The sequence below is a fragment of the Falco punctatus genome, assembly GCF_963210335.1.
Source record: "Falco punctatus genome assembly, chromosome: 5".
Taxonomy (NCBI): Eukaryota; Metazoa; Chordata; class Aves; order Falconiformes; family Falconidae; genus Falco; species Falco punctatus.
The window spans coordinates 76,786,222-76,808,780 of NC_137584.1; the positions used below are offsets into that span (position 1 = coordinate 76,786,222).

Here is a 22,559-nt window from a genome sequence, read left to right on the forward strand (position 1 = left end):
CTGCTGTTGTCTGAAACTACTGGGAGGTGTAGGTGCCATGCTGCTTTGCTTGAAAGTATTTCAGCCTGTTTGAAGATTTCATTAGCTATCTTTAAGAAAGCTGTCTGATGGTTTTTTTTTTTTAGTATCACAGAGTTTCTGTGCTTAATAGTGCATAAACTCTGGGGTGGTGGTCTGCAGGCCAGCCTGGATTAGTAACATGCCTCTTCTGTTAGACTTCAATTGGATTTTGTTTCTGTTGGCTTTGCAGCAGACTAAGATGGCTAGGTGATGCTAGTTGTGTATTGTTCATATTTGTTAATGTAGGTGAATGGAATTTGATTGTATTGCACCTTAGTGTGTGAATCCAGTGTTATATCTTACTGTTATTTCAACAGGAGAGAGAGTCTCGTGAGCATCTGCGCCTTGGACTCATGGCCCTTCCTGCACCAAAGAACGACTTTGAGATTGTTTTACCTGAAAATGCAGAAAAAGAACTTGAGGAACATGAAGTAGATGAAACCTTTGTAGAAGATACTGCCGATATAGATGCCCGCAAGCAGGTTGGTGTGTGTGTGTGATACAGATAGTGCCTTTTGTGTAAAATAAAAAGATGTTCCTTGTATGGTTCCCATAGTTTCATACCCGTTCAGTGGAAGTGGTACAGCTTCTACAGGATAACAAAGTAAAATTTACCTGGTTTGTGTGTTGCCATCAGAATATACACACACAGGCGCTATATATTAGTTTTCTGTCTGAACCCTTTTCCTAATTTGTTAATGTTACATATCACATGAAGAGTGTTTATGTCCTACCTTGTGTGTTTGTCCCCCAAAAGATAAAAACACAATTAGAAGTTTTTCTACAGAGGCACATGCTTGATTTTAAGCACATGAGAATTGTGGGGTGGTTTTAGTTATTTTGGGGTTCCTTTTTTTTCATTTTCAGGTTATTTTCTCAAGGTTAAAAGTTACTGTTTGTGAAATACAAGACAGATGTATCCAAATTCAGGCAGGCTGGTGGCACACAGGTAGAAATCTACCATGCAGTGAATTCACCTCTTTAGTGTGACTTGTACCACAGGATTGATTACCCAGACATCTAAGGTGTGAACAGGTCCCTGGTTTCATTTTCTTTCATTTCAGAATCAAGGAAGGCTGGATAAAGTGCTGGCTTAAATTCTGGTGGTTAAATAGCTGTACTGGCCAGTAATTAGAGACACTTCAAACTTTTCTGTTTTGTCTCTTTTAGTGCTTATCCTAATTTTTGTGATGCAAGTCTGATTTTGTTATATACCTTAAATCAGGGGTCCTCAAACTTTTTAAACAGGGGATTAAGTGGCAGGAAGTCATCTGCGGCTGCTTGGTTTCCCCCCCCAACCCCCTGCAGGGGGGGGGGGGCGGGGGCAGACAGGGGGGTTCTGTAAATACCGGGGGCTGGATTGAGGACCCTGGGGGGCTGTATCCTGCCCGCGGGCCATAGTTTGAGGACCCCTGCCTTAAGTAAATGGTTTTTTGAGTTCAGAGAGAGTTTTGCCGATGACACTACTTTGGCAAGTGAACAAAATACTTTAAAAAAATTCTATGCTCTGCTATCTTCTAGTATGGTAAGCATTTCCCAAAATATGATTCCTAGCATGTCCCATTTGGGGAGGAACACATTATTTGCATATATATGTGTATTTTATGCATAAATACCCTAATAAAAAGTCTGAATAAATACATATAATTTCTGTGTGTAGAATAGAGGAAAGAATTTGAGTTGTAATATCATACAAGGGAATATCATCCTGCCTTTTGAATGAAGGTGTGACATGCCTGGGATAAGAACATGGAAAATCCTGGTCACTGTTCCTGAAGTTTTAGACAACACTGCCTTTTCATGTTAGTTATCGCCTGAAAGTGGGATGTAAGGAAAAATCTCACGTTTTTACACTTCTGAAAGTATTGTTTTACTGAAGTAGTTACTTTAAGTCATTGAAGAGGACAAATTGAGTACTAGCTGCAAATTTATGCGTCTTTCTTTTCCTGGTGGATTTCATGTCTGGAGAATTAGAGCAGTTGTCAAACTTGATGTGGAGAAATTTGCAAAGAAAGAAGTCTTCTGGGTTGAGGGTGAAGGAGAATTTTATGGCTGAAAATTACTTTTTAGGGTATCTGCCCTCTTAGAGTTAGTCTGCTGGGCTCATTTACTTTAGAGGCAGTGAGTGTCATCACATTATTTGGTTTTGGCTACATAACATGAAGTCTTTATAGTAAAGGAATCTTTGCTGCAGTAATGAGCTTTTTTATCATATGCATTTCTGGGAGGCTTCTGATTATATTACGGTAGCTGGAGTAACACTTAGCTTGTTTGTCTAGGCTCTCAGAGATGCAGAGCGTGCAAAGGAACTGAAGAGAATGCACAAAGCTGTTCAGAAGAATCTACCACGGCCCTCAGAAGTAAGTGGAAACAAAATTCAGTTAAGGAAAAAAACAGAAATGAAGGTTTTAACCATTATAGGAGGAAATACAGTCTAAGTAGATCATGAGAGAATGAAATCTTTATTTGAGTATGCTGATTTCACCATTACGGGAAACTTTCACAGCAAAATTGTCATGAGGTATTTCATATGCACAAATGAAAGCACAATTGAGTGTTCAGGTTGTTGTATGCATGTCACATGGCAAGGGATTTTTGCACCTGTTCTGCATGGTTTAGCTGATGTATAAAATTCATACTCAGGTAGAGGTATATGAATTTAATGTGTTCTTTGGTGTATATGTTTGTGAACTTTTTTTTTTTATTATTCCTGGGCAGGTTAATGAAACAATACTGAGACCCTTAAATGTGGAACCACCTCTAACAGATTTGCAGAAGAGTGAAGAGCTAATAAAGAAGGAGATGATTACTATGCTTCATTTTGACCTTTTACATCACCCATTTGGAGAACAGCCTAGTAGTAAGAAGGGGAAAGGCCCAGGATTTGGAAGCAACAATGCAGAACATATGGCTTACTTGGAACAAAATCCTTACGAGAAATTCTCCAAAGAGGATCTCAAGAAGGTGAGAATTGTGTGGCCTAATTACCAGTGACCTAGTGTCTCCTTATGTCACGGCTCTGTAATCTTGCAAAAAAAGGTGGATTCAAGCCTGCACAGAATTTATTTGGGAGATCTCCAGAGGGTTGTATGGAGAGCTGTAAGGGTAACTGAAGTGCATATTCTCCTTTCTGTGAGCTGATGTTAATCTAGACACTCAGCAGAATGATGAGGGTGCTGTTATTTGTCGAGACATTGTCTTTTGGATACAATCTTGAATGTGGTGTGATTGTTTATTATTTTAAGTAATGTTAGGAGCTACAATACTCCAACAGTTACCAAATTCTACTTTGCTCTTTCTGGAAATTGGTGTTAAATCATTGAGACTTTAACTAGGTGTGATATTCACCTTCTGCTGCCTATGTAGTTTGTTAAGTCAGAATTATTATGCATTTTTTTCATAGTGGTGCAAACTAAACATGACCATGGTAGCCAGCTTATAAATTGGAGCAGCAAATCAAGTTGTTTAATTATGCTTGTCAAGCTTGATCCAACAGGGCTGTGCTAGTGCAGAGCCTGCTGGGCTGTGGCAACTGATCTTAAAGCATACCTGGTTAAAAAGTGCTGAACAGGCAAAATAGGTTACTGCTGGTTGAAATGAGTAGGCTGTCTGGGCAGTCTGTCCTGTTTTGCATTGTAATCCCAAGTTAAATAGCAGTCGTGTACCAAAGAGTTCCGGTTCAGGTTGTTCATTTATTTAAGCAACTACAGATGTTGCCTTTTGCTGCCAAGTGACAGATAGACAGTTCAGACGCACAGTGCTGCGGTTAGCTCTTTCAAAGAGTTTCACCTGTGAAGTTGTGCCAGTAACCTTTGACCAAATGCTTACAGGAATAAAAATGAGTGAAAAGGACAAAATCACGTGCCACCGAGTCATCTGTTTTATGCAGACTGCTGCTGAGGCTTGCGTTCTAACAATAGCTGTGGTATCTCTACACCTAAATCCTGTATTACTTTAAAGATACACAAGCAGATTTTAAATCAGTCTCCCTGACTATATCAGACCAATGAATCAGGGGCCTAAAATGAGAAACACTGAACAGTATGTACTTCCAGTTTGCTGTTAAATGAAAAATTATACTTGAAGATTTCTGAGCAGAAGTTAAAGATGGAAAATACAGTTAAATCATGAATTTCCCTGCTCTGCCAGTGTGAGATTGTTCCCTTAGGAACACTCTCTGAGTGCTTTCTCTGGTGGTTTTGAAGTACAATGAGAACTGGGTTCTCTATCACTTCCCTTTAGAGACTACCACGCGGCCCAGTAGTTTTTGTCTGGAAACTTTCTTCAGAGTCACTGAAAATTTTGTCTCCTAACTGATGGGCAGAAGTTTTTTGCATCCTTGCTCCTGCTTGCTCTCTACCGTTCAACATAATATTCCCTCTTTTGTCTAAAGTCACATTCAAACCAGGAAGTTTTCCTATCTCCATGCTCTCATCAGGGCTTGCTTATTTCGGTGTACTTCATTTGTTTTTAGAACATCTTCCTACTAAAATCCCATCATAAAATGTTTCTTTTCCTGGTGTGTAGTGCTCTTTTGGCAAAGATTAGCAGCGGTGCTAAGCACAGTGTGCTGAGCTCTTAAAGCTGTCAAACTGTTTTGATACCACAGCTACATAACCTTAAGTAGTTCCTTATAGTGTACAAATAGAGGCTAATTGAAAGTGAATCTTTATAATATTTAGCTTTGACAAGTGTGGTTGGAGTACTCCTGTTTTACCTGTCCTTTCCCTTGTGTCCCTGGAGTTGTCAAATCTGGTGATACCTGGATTAATTCCTGGGCAATATGTATAAATAATATGCAAGAAAACATACATCTGCTTGCAGTAAGGTATCTGCTGCTGATACAGAAATTTGTGATGCACTTGTAAATCCTGTTTAAAGAGAGGACGTGCACTTAGAACCAATGAAGTCCAGACTGGCAAAAATATTTTAGTTATTTAGTGACAAATAAAATGGGAAGTACTTGGGTGCCTGTGTAGTTGTGTGGCCTTTAGCCAGGCTCTTTGTCAGAAATACTAAGTTGTGAGAACAACATGAATCTCTTCAGTTCTGTCCAAGTTACTTTATAAACTGAACTGGAAACAACAGAATGCTCATATCTCACTAGTAGTTTTCTAGCTACAGAACGTATGTTAGTTAAAGTCAGAGTAGTATTTTCTGCAGTGGAGCTTACGCAGCTCACCCGTTAACGTTTAGAGTTGACTTTCCAGGTTGTGTGGAGAAGGGTAAGCAAAAGGAAATGAAAAGTGATATTATTATTTTTTTTTTTTTTGTCAAACGGCTGCTTCTGTCTGTACAGTTTTCCCTCCCCTCAAGGTCCTTGCTTTTATCTCTTTTCTTCTGCAGCAAGATGAAGTATCTAGCTGTGCCACAGCTTTCATTAGCTACAGCAGAGTGATGTCAGGTTTGGCCAAATTACAGAAAATGAGGGATAGTTGCGCTGTGAGTAGCCTTATAGCCTGGGTTTCATTTATAATCCACAGCATCTATGTTAGATTTCATAGTTAGCTTAACCTGATGGTGAGCTTTTAGTATGAAAAGAGAAACTGCCCCCATGAATTGCACACCGAAGGACTGAAAAGAAGAGGAATTTTCTTGTATCCCATGTATTGTAACTGTAATTTATTTCTCATCATTTCCAACAGGCACAGGATCTACTGGCACAAGAGATGGAAGTGGTAAAGCAAGGAATGGGGCATGGAGAGCTTTCAAGTGAAGCTTATAACCAGGTGTGGGAAGAATGTTACAGCCAAGTGTTATACCTGCCTGGACAGAGCCGCTACACAAGAGCTAACCTGGCCAGCAAAAAAGACAGGATAGAGTCACTTGAAAAGAGGCTTGAGGTCAGTGTCACTTTTTTTTGCTTATTGCGCCTGCCTCTTCTTTTTTTCGTTTTTGAATTTTCTCTTCGTGTGTTTTAGGTTTTTTCATTTATTGAAGAGTTAGAGGTTACTTTATAAATCATTCAGGTCATTTGGTGAGATTCCTTTGAAGAAGTTGTTGAGGAAAGTTATGTTTGAATGACCTTCGCTCATCTTCCTCCTCCTTTTCTTAGAATATTCCCACATGCAGTTTCTTCTTGCACTATTAGCTGTAACAGCTCATCTCATCCACTTTTTTCTCAACTGGAGAAAGGGTGAAGTTCTGCTCTGCCTTAATTCCACGTGGATCTTGTGCTGTTTTCTCAGTCTCTGCTATTAGCAGATCAGATACCTGACATTTCTAGTTTGGCACTTTGTCCCTGATAGTGGCCAGTATGAGATACTTCAGTGAAAGATGCTTAAAACCAACATCTCTGTCCCAAAACTCTTCTGAAGTTCTTTCCAACTTAAGATTTGGTTTCTGATTGACTATTATGTATGCAAAGGTTGAGATAATCCTGAATTCTTGCCGGACTGGCTTCCTCTGCCAATTCCAATGATTCCCTCCACAAAAGAGGACAATGGATGTTTGTGATGCTGTTCGACTTCAGTAGGAAAAAGTAGGCTTCCTTATCGGTACATTTTAAACCCCGATTTCAAGTTTGCCATTGTGTATTTGCATAACTAATGTTTTCTGCAAGTACGAAATGCCAGAGTTCAGGTGGCAGCATCTCACCGATGTGTCTGCGTGCAGTTTGAGTCCTATTGCAGGGCACTAATGGACTAAGAACTGAAAACTACATCTTTTTCTGCTGGATGGTGGAGTACAGCGTCCTCTGCGCAACAGTCACAGCCCTTAACAAGGCGTCAAGTTTTGGTAGGGTGTCCTGGGATTGAGGGAGTTGTGTGTGGAGAGGAAATAATTTGAGGTATGGTACACCAGGCAGAAGAAGGCAATTCAAACCCTTAGACACTGATTTCCCGTGCCCCGTCCTCTCTCTGGAGTTTCACCCAAACACTCTACACAATACACAGAAATGCACAGCTTTCATGAGAAGCAGCAAACTGGTTTAAAATTGGTTCTTCCCACAGAACATGTGTTTGTTCAGACTTGCAGTAAGTCATGAACTGTTTTCAAAAACAAGTCTCTTTAAATTAGGCAGGCATTGGGTTATTTTTTTAATCTGGTAAAAGGAAACTTTTAAGAAAGTTCTTGTGTATTTAACGTTGGACGTAGGCTACTGTTGCTAGAAGCAAACCTCCACGAACAGCTAGTACTGCAGAAATGATACGGGAGGCCAGAAAGGCCAACTTCTCACTTGGTGCATACACATGAAATACGGCGTGGACGTGTGTTTTGGACTCAAGAATGTCACCCAGGTGCAGCCTTGGCGGTCGTTAGCCCCCGGCTGTGACCAGGAGCCGCGCAGCCGCAGGTAGCCGGCGCACCCAGCCGCTGTGGGGTTGGAGGCCGAGCCGGTGCCGTGCGGCGGCTCCGCCAGCAGAGGGCGCCATTGCCCCGCACAGCGCTGCCCGCGGGGGGACGTGCTCTCACGGTCTCGGCGCTGCCCTGTGGCCGCAGGAGCGGTACCTGCGCGCGGGGGGGGGGGCACTGCTGGCCTCCCGCCAGCAGTCTGAGGGCTGGACCTCATTTGTCTACCAATGCTTTTGAAATCTAAATATCTTACGCTCAAACCTGTGTTAGAAGGGCATTTTCTTAAAGTTGCAAAGTCAAAAAGTTGAAGTCAGGGAATGCACAAACGGCATTACTCCTAGCAGCCTTCATTTGCCTATGCATATGTGTTATGAGACAGTCTTTAGTTGCATGATTACATCCTAGTTTTTCCACAGACTCATTTACTGCACGGGGTGGACGGTACTTGCTTAATAAATAGCTATTGAATATTTTTTCTCTTTATTGTTCAGTGTGTGGCCCTGTGCCTTTATGCTGTGCACTGTTTCTGCATTCTAAATTGGTTACTTCTGTGTAGGCTTTCTTGTGCTGTTGATTTCTGTTGGTCTCCTCCCAGTATTTGAATGAGTAGGTAGTGGTATGCTTATTGAGGGTATTGAAGCAAAGGAAGTAAGGTCAAGTCATCTGTTCGTCAAACTCCTGTTGCATTTGTTCATACTGTAAGTGCTTATTGCTCTGTAGTCACAAGACAGTCATCCAGGAAGCAAAATACAAGTTGGAGGTCTCACCAAGAAAAAAAAAGGCATTTCATTTGCTGCCAGTATTGCATAGGACTCCATGGAAGCCAGTTAACAAAGTCCAGACAGCTGTGTGTACAAACAGTTGCTGCAATCATGAGTCTTCACGTCTTGCTGATGTGGCTACATCTCTTCAGATTAGTTGGGAGCTTGGAGCACTGCTAGATAGGGCTGATTGCTTGGTGCTCTTCCAGTAAAGTGAGAGAGCAAGCTTGTGTATGTGTTCAGAATAGCACAATTCAGTCAGGCACCCAGGGTCAGCAGAGCTTGCTGTGCCTCACAGCTGCAGGTGCAGTGGAAATACTGCACTGCCTTTCACAACTCATTGCTTGTGGAGTGCAGGTGGACTCTTTGCAAAGTTAAATTTGAGCTGAAAATCTGTCCCAAGTGTGCAGACTGCAGTTTAGTGCAGCTCTGTTGCTTGACCTATTTAAAAGGCCCTTCCTGAAAGCAAGATAGGCATATACAGTTTTCTATGTATAGCTCACCAGCTAAATAATTTTTTAAATAATAAATAAAACCCATAGCAGTTTAATGAAGAAACGAATATGCAATGAAAAAAGCATAGCCATTATTTATTTTCCTAACTCATCCTCAGCAATGGCAAAAGCCACTTTCATTTTAATGTTTTTTTTTCAAGGAAAATTGTCTGAAAGCAGTATCAGTTGAAATAGATATTTTAATGGGAAGTATCAGACAACCTTAATGAAAAGCAGGGATATTAGCTCAGCTTTCAATACCCCAAGATATTGCTTGTACTTTTAACTTCCTTTGAGAGAAGAGCAGAAACTGTAAAATAGAGTTTGCCAGCAACAGAAACTGATGTTGGTCAGCTTTAGGGGCTGCTTCTTTCCCTTTATATTGCACTAAGATCATTAGGAAAAAACCATGAGAGTTTAGTGATACTTGCTGGAAACAGCTGCACATCGGGTAGTCACTAATACTTCCATATGGGACTGCTAACACCCTGCAGATCCTGTTCAAAAAAGCCAGCTATTTCTAGTGCTGTCTTCATTGCTCAGAGATTACTGGGTGGATTGATGGTGTGGACAAACAGTCGTCTTTCTCTAATTGGCCTGTTTTCACTGCCTGAGTGATTTAGTGGTGGCAGCCTTGTATATGTTGACATGACTGAAATTGATGGTGGTATCACAAACAGATTTGTGCTGTTATTGATGAACTTGAGAAGGCAAAGTGGAGCAGTTGTGGAGAGCTTCTGTTTGGCTAGATATCCCGTCCAGGCATCAGCAGGGGTAATGCACAACTCAGCAATAGTTTTAATATTGGAATATACTGCTATGTATTAGTAATACTTTTAACTTCTCCTTTATTTTGAAGGTTTTGGACTCTGAGTGTGCTACTTAATGTGGTTAAGAGCGCTACAGAATTAGCGTGTGAACTTTTTTGCGTTACGGATGGGGAGATTCAGGTCCGTGCAAGTGAATCCTGGTGACCTAACTATGTCTGTGGTACAGCTTAGATTTGGCTTGAATCCTGGTGGAATTTTCTGATCTTTCCAGTAGCTTCTAGAAGTCAAGTATATTTGTTCAAGGCTAGGCTACACTGCAGACCTCGTCATTTCAGAAATGGGAGTTTCCTGGTGCTCACAGTTGCACTTAGTAACTGCTTCAGTTCCCTGCAATATCTTGCACTTCTTCCAAACAATATATTTATAATGAAAAGCATTCCTACCTAAGGTGTATGTTAAAGTAGGAACCGTATTAGATAAAATGAGATAGTAGAGGCATTTATGTAACAAGCTAGTTGCTTGCCTTCATAGTACATAATGTAGAAACTGCCTGCCAGCATTACTTTTCCTTTGAAGATGGTTCATAGTTGGCTTGCAGCATGCAAATATTTTTATTAAAACTGTGGTAGTTAACATCATCATTTCAGTTGATTGTTAAATTATAAACACCATGAAAGTCTGCAGCGGAAGAAGCTCTAGTTACACTGTATATGTAAAGCATAGTAAATTAGCTGTTCTTTGCAGTATCCAAGGTAGACCAAGATGATAATTTATCAGACCAAAGTGTCCATTTTTGCTTTTGGTTGCAGCCCAAGTCCTTTGAATTAATTTACATTGAAATTCAGTTGCTTAGCTGCAGGTTTATAGGTTACGTGGTACATTCTGCTGCAAGGTGTATCCGTAACTAGTTTATCAGAGATTGTATTTTAATTTCTCTCTAGTTTACATGCTTCTAAACCTTGCATTTTCTTTGGGATTTTCAGGTGTGCTGTTACTGAGAAAACACCTGCAGAAAATTTATAAGACTAGGAATAGAGAAATTACTCATAAAGCTAAACTATGGTGGAATCCCCGAGTAGTCAGCTTTTATTGTCACATATGTTCAGTTATACTACTGTGTTGCTGTTGTGGAATATGATTTTTTTTAATAAGGTCTGTTGGGACTGTATTTGGCACCGGGGATAACATCTGAGGGTTATCAGTGGTCTTCAGTGGTTGTCACGGTCCACTGTTGCAGTGTTCAGAATCTGATACAGCTGACAGTTTATGCAAGACCACTGTTGCAGTGTCTGATCTCTGCTTAATGTACAGTTCATCATCGGAGTATGTGTATTTATAATTCAGCGGTTTTGGAGGGTATATACTTCTCCTGGGTAACTCAGATTCCTAGGGGTTCTACCCAGATAATTGTCTTTATCAGTGTGAACATACTTTTACTGTTTACCAGAACGGTTACCATGCAGCTTGTGCTATGGCTGGGATGGTTTTATCATTTGAAGCATTTGAAGTTAGCAAATGTGGTGCTCATCTACAAGAAGGGCCAGAAGAAGGATCCAGGGAACTACAGGCCTGTCAGCCTGACCATGCTGCTGGGGAAGGTTACGGAGCAGCTCAGCCTGAGCACCATCAGGCAGCATGTACAGGACAAACAGGGGATCAGTCCAGCCAGCATGGGGTTATGACAGGCAGGTCCTGCTTGACAAACCTGATCTCCTTCAGTGGCAAGGTCACCCACTTAGTGGATGAGGGAGAGGCTGTGGGTGCTGTCTGCCTAGACTTTAGTAAAGCTTTTGACACCATTTCCCACAGCATTCTCCTGGAGAAACTGGCTGCTCATGGCTTGCACAGCTGTACTTTTTGCTGGGTAAAAACCAGGCTGGAGGACCGAGCCCAAAGGGTGGTGGTGGATGGAGTTCAATCCAGCAGGCGGTGTTCCCCCGGGCTCAGTGCCAGGGCCACTCCTGTTTAACAACTTTATCAGTGATCTGGACGAGAGGATCAAGTGCACCATCAGTCAGTTTGCAGATGACACCAAGTTGGGGGTGGGGAGTGTTGAACCGCTTGAAGGCAGGCAGGCTCTGCAGAGGCATCTGGACAGGGTGGACCGATGGGCTGAGGCCAATTGTATTGAGGTTCAACACGGCTCAGTGCCGGGTCCTGCCCCTGAGTCACAGCAACCCCAGGCAGCGCTACGGGCAGGGGGCTGGGAAGGTGCCTGGTGGGAAAGGGCCTGGGGGTGCTGGTCAGCAGCCGGCTGGGCATGAGCCAGCTGTGTGCCCAGGTGGCCATCAGCATCCTGGCTGGTATCCAAAACAGTGTGGCCATCAGGACCAGGGCAGTGATTTGTCCCCCTCCCTGTACTCAGCACTGGTGAGGCTGCATCTCAAATCCTGTGCTCAGTTTTGGGCCCCTCCAAGGAAGACACTGAGGTGCTGGAGTGTGTCCAGTGAAGGATCTAGAGAGCAAGTCCTGTGAGGAGCAGCTGAGGGAACTGGAGTTGTTTACCCTGGAGAAGAGAAGGCTCTCAGGGGAGACCTTATGTCTCCCTACAGCTACTTGAAAGGAGGTTGTAGTGTCTTCACTGAAAGGGTTATCAGGTATTGGAACAGGCTGCCCAGGGAAGTCATTGAGTCAGTATCCCTGGAGGTGTTTAAAAGGCACATAGATGTGGCACTTGGGGATGTGGTTTAGTGGTGGATTTGGCAGTGCTGGGTTAACAGTTGGATTTGATAATTTTAAAGGTCTTTTTCCAACCTAAATGATTCTATGGTTTCAGCTTGTGTCAGATAGGGTCAGTGCTACTTTTGTGCAGCTGCCCCCTACCATTGCCTCTGACCTCATAACCATTGCTCTTGTAACTCTGTTGTAGTCTGGATCAGTTCATAGAATTGCCAAAAACCTAATTATTTTTAGATCAAGCAGCAGACCCTTTTCCACAGTTGCTGGATTATTAGATCATCTTAGCTATAGCACATCACATCTTTGCTTGGAGAATTTTGGAATCATTGTGGGATCCACAATAAAGGTAACCCATAACCTATAATGAGGAAAGCAATACATAAAAGGTTTTTGTGTTGCCAGGGATAACTTGTGTCTGCAGTAAGAAAAAATGTGCCAGGGAAGATAAATGGATTTAGCCAGAAATCTTGCCTTTTCTTTGTAGTGCAGGTGTGTATTCATTGCCTGGTTTTGAGCAAGTCCCATGAGTTCAGATTTGATACACCTTATTTTAGCCTCCTAACTGTAACAGATCTGCAGTTGCCTTAGGTCCCCTTTGGTTTTGGTACAGATGAAGCTCCTCCTGAGAGCACCTCGTCCCACTGAAGAGTTCAATTTCCCTCTCAGGTTTCCTTTTTTTTCTCTTTTTATTATGGAGGCACCTAGAGCAAGTCAGATCAGTGAAACAAAACTGGGTCTTATTGTCTCCCTTGATTCTTCTGTCACTGGGAAAGGAGTAGTGTCTAACTTATGGGGCTCTGTAGTTTTGTTTGCGAAGCACTAGTAGACCTGTGACTGAAAATCACTATCTAAAACTGCTAAATCTTTAAGTGTACTTGTACTGTCTGGGAAATAGTTGTCTCTTCCATTTACAACTTGTTGAGTTGAGCCGGAGCTTTGTATCTTTGCATGTTAGAAGTCTGGGAAAAAACCCCAGTGTTCATTGCCCTTTAGGAGAATTAACTTACTGTGTCCTTGGTTTTCTCCACAAATGACATTTGCAGTTGGCAGCTGCCCTCCCCAAAACCTTCATTACCATGAGCAGGAAGGAGGAAAATAGATAAGAGTTTTATTCAAATCTAACTAGTCAACTCTTAAAGCAGTGACATTTCCCATACTGCCAACTGAACAGCTTTAGGAAACCAAACTATACTTCTTCTGTTAAAGAGTTATTTTCAGAGGGAAATGCTACTAGTTGACTTTATACCAGTTCTGTTACTATGACTGACTTTGGGACCTTTGGAAGGAAGCTGATGAATGCCAGTAAGGAGGGTTCTTCCTATACATATTCTGTTACCATGCCTATGAGTCTGGAATTTGTCTTCAGATTGGACTGTTGTGCTAGCCTTTCTTCTAAGGTCATAATTTTTGGGGAGCTGGATAACTTTTTGTATAGAAAAAGGTTTTTCTGCATGTCCTCAGTCCAGGATGTGCCAGAACGGAAATGAGCAATGCAAAAGTTCTTTTAAGAATAAACTTAGACTGCATAACAGTTAGTTTTTATTTGGCCAGTTGCTCATAGTAGGGTAAGAGGGGGTTTTGCTCTGTGTCTAAAACCATTGATTTCCTCTGCGGTGGTTGGTGAAATCAGGTTTCACCTTTGGAAATATAGTTCATAATGGGAATTTATGTGTTTAGAAATAAAGGTCAGCATTGACAAAGCTCTTCATTGCAAAAGGCACACCATCACTGTTGAAAATTGTGTTTGAACAGATAAAAGTATAAATTGATATGGAAGCCACCTGATCTGCAGGCCTATTGCTCTTTACAGCCTGTCCTAATATGAAGCAGCATTGTCAGAACTTGTGAGTTTTGGGCCAGTGTGAGTTGCTGCTCATAAAGTAACTTGCTTCATTTATATTTGCCTAATAGTAGCTGCTGGAATAGAGTACTAGTGTACTAGTGATGTCTGTAAGATCATAATGGGGCTTCTGCTATACACTGAGAGGGAACCAGGCTGCTAATTTATTTTATGAGCTTCCACAAGATTGTTAGCCTCTTCTCTGGAAGAGACCAGTCCAAGAACTCTGGGCTTGCAGTGATAGTTTTTGAAGGTAATTACACTGTGCTCTCTGCCATATTACCTCATCAGACACAGCAGTAACCCATGTTTGCTTACAGTTAATCAAAGCTGTTAGCCTGAGGTAGCTGTTGCTGTCTGTGATCTTACTGTAACTTTCCTCCCACCACCCCCAGGGAGAGGTAGAGTTTTCAGGAAAGCCTAGTAAAAAATAAGTTAGTTGGTTTTCTTCTTAAACTATGCTCTTCTAGATGTGTTTTTACTGTGATTGTGATATATGGGTATCACTGATAATACTACTAGTCTTAGAAGCAATTCCCTAATAAAAATTTTCAAAGTGGGCTTTAATGTCATCATTGTAGATCAGTAGTGACTGCTAACTTACTCAGTAACTTTCTGTATTATTCTAGACCTAGATAGGTGGATGCTGTGAACTTCTGTGGGAGCACTTGCTCTTGATGTACCCTGTACTGTCTTTACTCAACAGTCCTGCCGGCTTGTGTTAGATGTTTGAAGGCAAGTTCTCATAATTTGTGAAATGTAGTTCAAATGGAGATTAATCTTGGGTTATTAGTTTTGACTGTGAGTAGAGAGAATAGCTTTCTGCAGGTATCAGTAAGCCTTAATGGTATGTGATCTACATAGCAAAGTACAATATAGGTATTTATGTTGAGGGTTCCATATTAAATTGGGGAAAGATAGTTTTATATGCTCATGCAAGCTTTGAACATGTGGTTTAGTTTCAGCTGGGAGGTGCAGTTGCATACCAGCGGCACCTTAATTTGAGGATCACCTGTGACTGAACCTTTCCATGAAAAACTGTGATACCAGTCAATTAGATAACAAAATAAGATTTAATCCTCTTGAAAGTTACTCACACTGTCCCTTTGTGACTGCTGTGACACTAATCATCACCTTGTACCCCATCATAATGTGAAGTAAGCATCATCTTCAGTTTTACAGCAGTGTTGAAATTGTGTCAAGCCGTGAAGTGGCAGGCTTTGTAAAGAGTTTTGCCTGGTCAGAATTTAGACAGCTGAAACAGTGTTTCAAGCCAAAGAATGGAGAATTCTGTCCAAGAGCATGGAAGTGGGAAAATATTTTTAAGTAGGGCAATTAATGAATTTATTTTTCAAAAACATGCTATCATAGAGTGCACCATCAAGTTTGTAAAGGCCACCTAAACATGCACAAAGGATGCCATAGTGTTACAGTCATTGTCCCTGGGGTGGTGTGAAATGCTGGTGAAAATTGGTCAGTGTAACCTGGCGTTGAGCAGAAGGCTGTCATCTTAGTGTGCATTGTCTCAGTCCAGCTACTCTGGCAGACTGAGTCAATATGCGGCAAGTTCACAAACCCTGCTATTTAAATTAAGTTAGTGGAGCTCCTGCCAGCAGAATTGAGTATGGGAGGACCGCTTGTGGGTCTGAGGTGAGGAAGGAAGTTATAGTAACATTTGGAGTAGTCCTATATAGATTCCAGGAGTAACCTATTCATCCAGCATAGCTGAAGCTGGCAGAGGATTTCTCTGCACAAGCTAAGCAGCTTTATGATAATGTGTTGATTCTCCAAGGTCACAGAACAAGTTGGTTTACTTTTGAATATGGTTCTGGTAAGAACATGCAGCAGTTTTTCTTCCATGTTTTTTATCCATCAGGCATGATTTGGAAGATCAGTTGGAAGACAAGAGAGCTTAGCGCTCTTCAGGGATTTCCAGAAGCTCCATGTTTAATGGAGGGAAAACAAAACAGTCAGTACAGGGAAAACCAGCCCTTTGAACTGAAGGAGTGGTGTCCTCAGCAGACTTAGTGAGATGAGGAATTGTGAAAATGTAGTTTTGAGGGCACTTGAGCCCTTCCTTCCTCAGGGTCAGTTTTTCTTAACATTTTTCCCACTGGATGTTAGTTCTTGTAAGCAGTCTTTCCCTGTTCTTTGTTGTCCTTAGTTAAACCTTACAACCAACCTCCTGTCTAAAATGTCCTTGCCAAATTTAAACCCATCTTCCTTTCTCAGTGGACATAAGAACAGACTACTTTTTCACAGTGATCTTTGGCATATTTAATACATGTGTCTGTCTTCATTTTCTAACAAAAATATGGTAGTGAAAAAAAATTATAAACTTCCCTGTTTTTCAGTCGGTCTTCCTTTTCTAGATCATATCTTATAAACCTCCAGTTATGTCTGTTGCTTTGTTCTGGTTTCTCTTCTTTGACTCTCTAGTGTGGTACTGAAAACTGAACACTACTAGGCATGAGGGAAGGCTTTTACGCAAGAGATTTGGGATGGGATGAGGCGCTCTCACTTGCCCTAACATCATATATAATTTTACCCCATGTATGTACATGCTGTTCCCGTTTTGCTATAGCTGGTACAAAAGTCAGTGGAACCAAAGCCAGCCAAGGAACAGTACAAAATAAATAACTAAGTGGAGAAATCTTTCAGATGTCTTTATGCTTTCTGCTAGGTTTGGGGGGAAATAGTTGTCAGATTTTACTGAAATCTATTTCTTAGCTTTAAGCAAATAATGTAGACTACTGTTTAAACACACCTCTTCATAACTGCTTGGAATTTTTAGCTTGGTATCTGAGCCTTAAAATTTTACGAAGCTTGACCTAAAAATCATATGCAGTTGTTGGCATTAATGCAGCAGTCAGCAATTTTTAATAAATAGTATTTGTTACAAAAGCTGAGACCTTCTTTTGACCTTTTCGTAGTAGGTCCTAAAATCTCGTAGTTGAGAGGAAGGACGAAAGGTGATGAGTGTTCGCATTTCTCTCTATAAGCAGAGAAGGAAGAAAGGGCTGTTAAGAAGGAAGAAAGGGCTGTTATTTCTGGGTTTAGATACTTGGGAGGCTCTTTTTTTTTTTTTTTTTTTTTTTCCTTTCTCCCCCTCTTACTTTTCTTTTTACAGCAGTGAAGCCTATGATAATTCAGTATAGACAAGGAACTGAGTATAAAAGCCAGGGCTGAATAGCAGTGTGCAACCTAAGGAGCTCTGGTAGTTAAAAATAAGAATCTATGTCCAGAACAACTCGGAAATATGAAGTCCAGTTCTCATTGTCTGAAAATTTCAAGAGTGCTTAAATAATCAGGGTCTAATACTATAATAAGCATTAGACTTGAGCTGGCTTTTGTTTTCCTTGGACAAAAAAAAATGCTTTATTGTATCTCATACATTAAAACAGTAGATGCTTCGGGTGGGACTGATCCACCAGACCTTAGGTAACGGTGTCTGAGCAAGCAGTCTGTGCTCCCATCTCAGTCAGTGAAGAGCACTTCAGTGGTGTGCTTAGTCTCGTTCTGAGGCCCTGGGTCAGTTGAACCATGCCCTAGAGTTGCCAGTTTCTCTCCTGATCGTGGAAGGACCTCAGGTGAGAGGCTCAGATGTTGATGTCTAAAGCCAAGCAACGTGAATCCCAGCCTGAGTGTGTGAAGGTGCAAGATCAACCCAGTAGTGCCACTGCTACTGGTGATACTTGGAGCATGCAGCTAATTCAGGACTTCTGACTGCAGTGCCTGATCCAATCTTGTTTCTGTGTGGTGGAGATAGTGCTTTTAACTGTATTTCATGTTCTCAGGTACTCAGTGTTTAACATTTTATTAGAAAATTAGACTGCTGATGGATCTTCACTTGGGACGACAGAATAGTGGAGCTTTTCTGAATGGTCTTTTTTAACCTGTTCTGGAAGAGTGACATTCTGATGGAAATTTCATTTCACACCAAGCATGCTCTACGTTGTCTGTAATGCTGTGAAACAACATGGAACAGTTGATCTTTGTTACATTAGACCGCTGTTACAAACAAAATTCTGTTTGCCTGTGCATCTGTCTATTCCATGATCTCTAAATGTCAGTGGCTCTCAACATACGTTTTTCATCCAAGAAGCAGTAATTGGAAAATAGTTCATTTACCGCACAGCTGTATTTGTTGTTGCAGTAATAGCATATTATTTACCAGTGAAGACATTTAAAGCTTTCATACTTTTCCATCAGAGAGTATCCTCACAAATCCCTAATCTATTTATTTAATTTTCTCTAGATTTATATAAATATTGAAAAAGAGACGCCTTTCTGTATGCTTAAAGCACCTTGGGCATAGCTTAAGTCTACTTTGCAAACAGAATCTGAAAAGCATAGCAGTCTGCATCTCTTTCCCCAGGAGCAAACCAGACAGCTCAGAAAGTCAAATTTCTCTTTCACTCACTCATTAACAGTTTGCTCCCTTGACCATTCACTATGTTTATCTCTGCACCACCTACTAAAACTGTTTTAAATGAGTGAATAAATTGTTAAGGAGTAGAGCATTTTACAGAATCATGCAGCTGTATAATAGAAGGTACTTTAATACAATTGGACAATAGAAAGGTTGATGAAATAGCTTGGTGCACAAGATTGTGATGGCTGCACTAATCCTAGTGGCTGTGGTGTTTGGCTGACTGTAGTTACCACTGTAAAGGATACATCAGAAAGTAGTGCCTTCCCAGTGGAGTTTAGTTTCATTGGTAAAAGATGATATCTTGGGTAATTGTAGGGTTCAGAGCAGGGAAAAGCTTCTGCTTTTTGGCTTTGTATGTAAGAGCGTTCGCCAGCAAAACTTTGATTTTTAAATCCTACTTGATTACTTGATACTGGATTAGTTAATCGAGTAAGCTGTCCAGCATTCAGCTACTGAGACGTTTGAATCCAAGCAGTCTTTCTGAGATGCTTTATGATGACATCAGGAATGAAGGGTCACCACCTGTTGTGTTCTTGTCATTGCACCTGGGTGGTTCTTGGGAAATGACCACATTTGGGGTATTTTGGATTTGCCTTTCATACCTTTTAGAACCAGACAGTAGTTGGTGTCTCTATTCTGTCCTACCTCTGTGAGGATTTAGTCTTGGTTCTTTGTCTCCTGATGTCCTGAGAAAGTGCATGCAGAAGGTGGTAGGGTTTAATTACCATTTTAACAGTCCTTCTGCTGTTCCTTGCAGCGGTGCTTCCATGTCCCAACATTGGCATTCATTTGCCACTCAGACCAGTCTAAATGTTTTCATTATGGTTCTCTGCAATGGAGAGACAGATTCAGAGCTGCCTTAATGTTCCTGATTGCTTTTTTGCTTTATGGGGTACAATTTAGATGAATCCTGTTAGGATAAGCAGAAGAATTGAAAGATGTGGCTGTTTTTGCTGACTAAGAAGATAATTTTGAAAAATAGGAACACAATCTCTTTATTTAGTTTTCTTTTACTAAGGCAAATAGCATCTCCTGTGTAAGTGGGATGTAGCACAGCAAGCTGTCACATCACTTGGCTGCTTACTTAGCTCAGCAACTGCAACAACTCCTGTTAAACTGTATTCAATATAGTGTGTTGTCACCCCTGTTTTGGCTAGTGGATTTCACCCGTGGAATAATGTATTTACATTGTAAAGATTTTAATCCAGAAATCTAGGTTGTTGTAAAATGTGCAGTATGATTTGTTAATAGAAATCAAAGAACTTGATCAACTTGATATAGTTCCACAGACAGGGTTTTGCTACTCTTTTTTTTTTTTTCTTTTTTTTTTTTTGTTATTTTTTCTCTTGACTTTTGAGTTCTGGATAAATAACACAATTCTTGGTTTCCTTCTGACAGATAAACAGAGGTCACATGACAACTGAAGCAAAGAGGGCGGCCAAGATGGAGAAGAAGCTGAAGATCTTGCTTGGTGGTTATCAGTCTCGAGCAATGGGCCTCATCAAACAATTGAATGATTTGTGGGACCAAATCGAACAGGCGCATCTGGAGCTACGTACTTTTGAGGAACTGAAGAAACATGAAGATGCTGCAATCCCTCGGAGACTGGAGGTGAGATTCCTAATGTAATAGGTCAAGTACAGGCACTTTATGGAAAAGATGGTTTTTACAAGGCATGGGCTCTGGGGTTCACAGCCTGAGTTTGTATCAAGTATTTAATGTTCTTTTTAAATTACGCTTTTGGCTATTACCAGACTCCTCTGCTATTCGCTTCAATATCAAAGCTTCTGTGATATATATTAGAAGCTGGGACTAATCTACCAGTGTGTTCTTCAACTTTGTTTTTATTTTATTTCCTTGTGTGGTTTATTTTATTAATCTTCTGCAATGCATATCGGCAGAAGTTCCATATCTATCTTAATTCTATTTGTTTTGTTTTTAATTACTGTTAGAACTTAGGGTAGGTCTGAAACTTCAGTGAAGCCTCCTACTTCCTTAAAAGTCAGTGGACCAAATGCTAGTATGTACTACAGGAGAGTCTCCTTTCTTTTCACATGTCGATTATATTACTCCCTCAAGCTGACAATGTTGTCAGACTTGCGGATGGCTGGACTTGTAGAAAGCCAGTACTGAAGTGGGGTTATTGTGCTGATTTATACATGGCTGTCAGTTTCAGAAGCTGAGCAGTTGTTCTGTAATCAAAGTTTTGAGCCATCCTCAGAGTTCAGGGTGTTTGTCTGCAGTCCTGTTGCTGGCTAACAGTGTGTGCGTGTGTCATCTGGACCATTGTTCTTGAATACCACCACGTGCCTAACTGGCTGGCATAGCTTTGAGAAGATACTTCTTTCTCTTTAGCAGCTTTTAACTTCAGCCCAGAACTAGCAGAAACAGGTATACTCAGATACCTGAAAACAGTTCCTCAGAACCACTGATCTTAGTTTAAGAATCTCCAGGATATTCTTCTCTGCTGTATTCCACTAACAAGGCAGCTCTCAACCAAGACTCAGTCCTAGGCTTGAGCCAGTGCCAGGCTTACTTTCCAAGAAATAAGTACTCATTTGAACACAGTTTTTCCTTTGATGCTTTTTTTTTCCCCTTCCAGAAGAGAGGGCTCCATTCAGTTATAATCGTCTCAACCACTTGCTTTTAGAAAGATAAAATGTATCAGTTGTTAGAACTGACTTTGTGAAGAGCCTTCAGAAATGCTGATAGATGTGTTTACAAACTCAGAAGTGATGATTGATTTAGTGAAAGTTAACGGTAAAAATGTATTAAATAGCTTGATAGCTACTACTAGCACCTGTTTTTTAGTAAATAACACTTTACTTGTTGGGGCTAATCCTCAGAATTCATTTACTGTCTCTTCTGATACAAGAGTAAAGGAAGATCAAATGAACTAGCAGCTGACAGTTTTAGAACAAGCAGTAGTTCTTCATGCACTATGTAGTTACAGGACGAAGGCTTGTGGAAGCCCTTGTTGCAGGATGCAGGGTTAATTAGGAAGATTGCCAGAAAAGGTTTTGAACAAACTCATGGAGGAGGAATCTATGGATAACTGTTAAATACAATGTACTGCTTCTGGCAAGTTTCCAATTTGAATTCTCTTCTCTTAAAGCATTTGGTATTAACTGCTGTCAAAACCAGGGTAAGGTACCCGACATTTGAAATAAGATAACTGTGATTCTTAATGTTCTAGATCAACTGCTCCATTTTACATTTATATTTTAAATAAGTAATTTTAGCAATGTTCTGTCTCAGTTCTGACCCCTTCTTCTGAAGGAACTAAAATATAACCTTTGGTAAAGATCTTTATGGGTGTGGCTGTTGGAAAAACTGACTGGTTGCTTCATTTAATGTTTTCCTTAGTGTCTGAAGGAAGATGTGCAGCGACAGCAGGAGAGAGAAAAGGAGCTGCAGCAGAGATTTGCTGACTTCATGTTGGATAAAGAGACTTTTCAAGCAAAGTATTAAAGCACAAAATTCCATTCGTCACTGATGTAACATTTTTAGAGTGTACAGATACTTCTTCAGCAGCTTTTCCCATCAGTTGCAGAAATCAAGTGTAGTCTGCTGTTCACAGCTTGTGAAGTTCTGTTCCTTTAATGAACTGTTTCAAATGCTCTAGGTATGAATGGCTTTGGCCAGTATTAAAAAATTGATTGAAATGTCCAAAATTTTATTAAAATAATATTAAAATAATCACTGATATGATTTTAGCCATGTCTTCATTTGCTAGGGTAATCACATTATTCCTAGTGTTTTATCAGTCTTAAGACCTGTAAGATACATGCCTGCAGAATGTCTTTTGAATAAACCTGGAATGTTAAAAAATAATTAAGAAATAAAATGCCTGTCTTTTAACTGGAATTGAATCCTCCCCTATCCCAGGCATCTTCTGTGTTTCTAGTAAATTATCTTTCTTCCCTTCCCCTGCTGATGCTTTTATTTTCCAAAACTAATTTCTAATAGGAAGGACCTGTGCGGGATAATTGTGGTCCGTGTAATACCATGCTTCTTACTCTTCCCTGTGCATGTGACTAAACACTCCTGTTTGTGTCAGGATGTTCAAATGGTCATCCTGGCAGTAAGCATAACTTCACCATCCTGAAACAGGCTAGATTTAAGCTTCATAAAAGCATCCAGCATAGCCTAATGGTTCCCGTAGATTTCAGAAGAAAATATACTCTTAAATTTTCTAAGTATTGATGCTTTTAAAATCATCTG

The 22,559-nt window shown here is 40.7% G+C and overlaps 1 protein-coding gene across 1 annotated transcript in view; it reads left to right on the forward strand.

Moving 5' to 3' along the window:
• Positions 1–22,202, forward strand: part of CDC5L (cell division cycle 5 like) — a 35,107-nt gene extending 12,905 nt beyond the window's left edge. Inside the window, exons 11-16 of the mRNA XM_080390324.1 lie at positions 378–542; positions 2,340–2,420; positions 2,779–3,024; positions 5,706–5,903; positions 19,734–19,946; positions 21,702–22,202. Of these exons, the coding sequence (XP_080246450.1) occupies positions 378–542; positions 2,340–2,420; positions 2,779–3,024; positions 5,706–5,903; positions 19,734–19,946; positions 21,702–21,806 (1,008 nt within the window). The 3' untranslated portion in view covers positions 21,807–22,202. The remainder of the gene's footprint in view (positions 1–377; positions 543–2,339; positions 2,421–2,778; positions 3,025–5,705; positions 5,904–19,733; positions 19,947–21,701) is intronic.
• Positions 22,203–22,559: the final 357 nt, after the last annotated feature.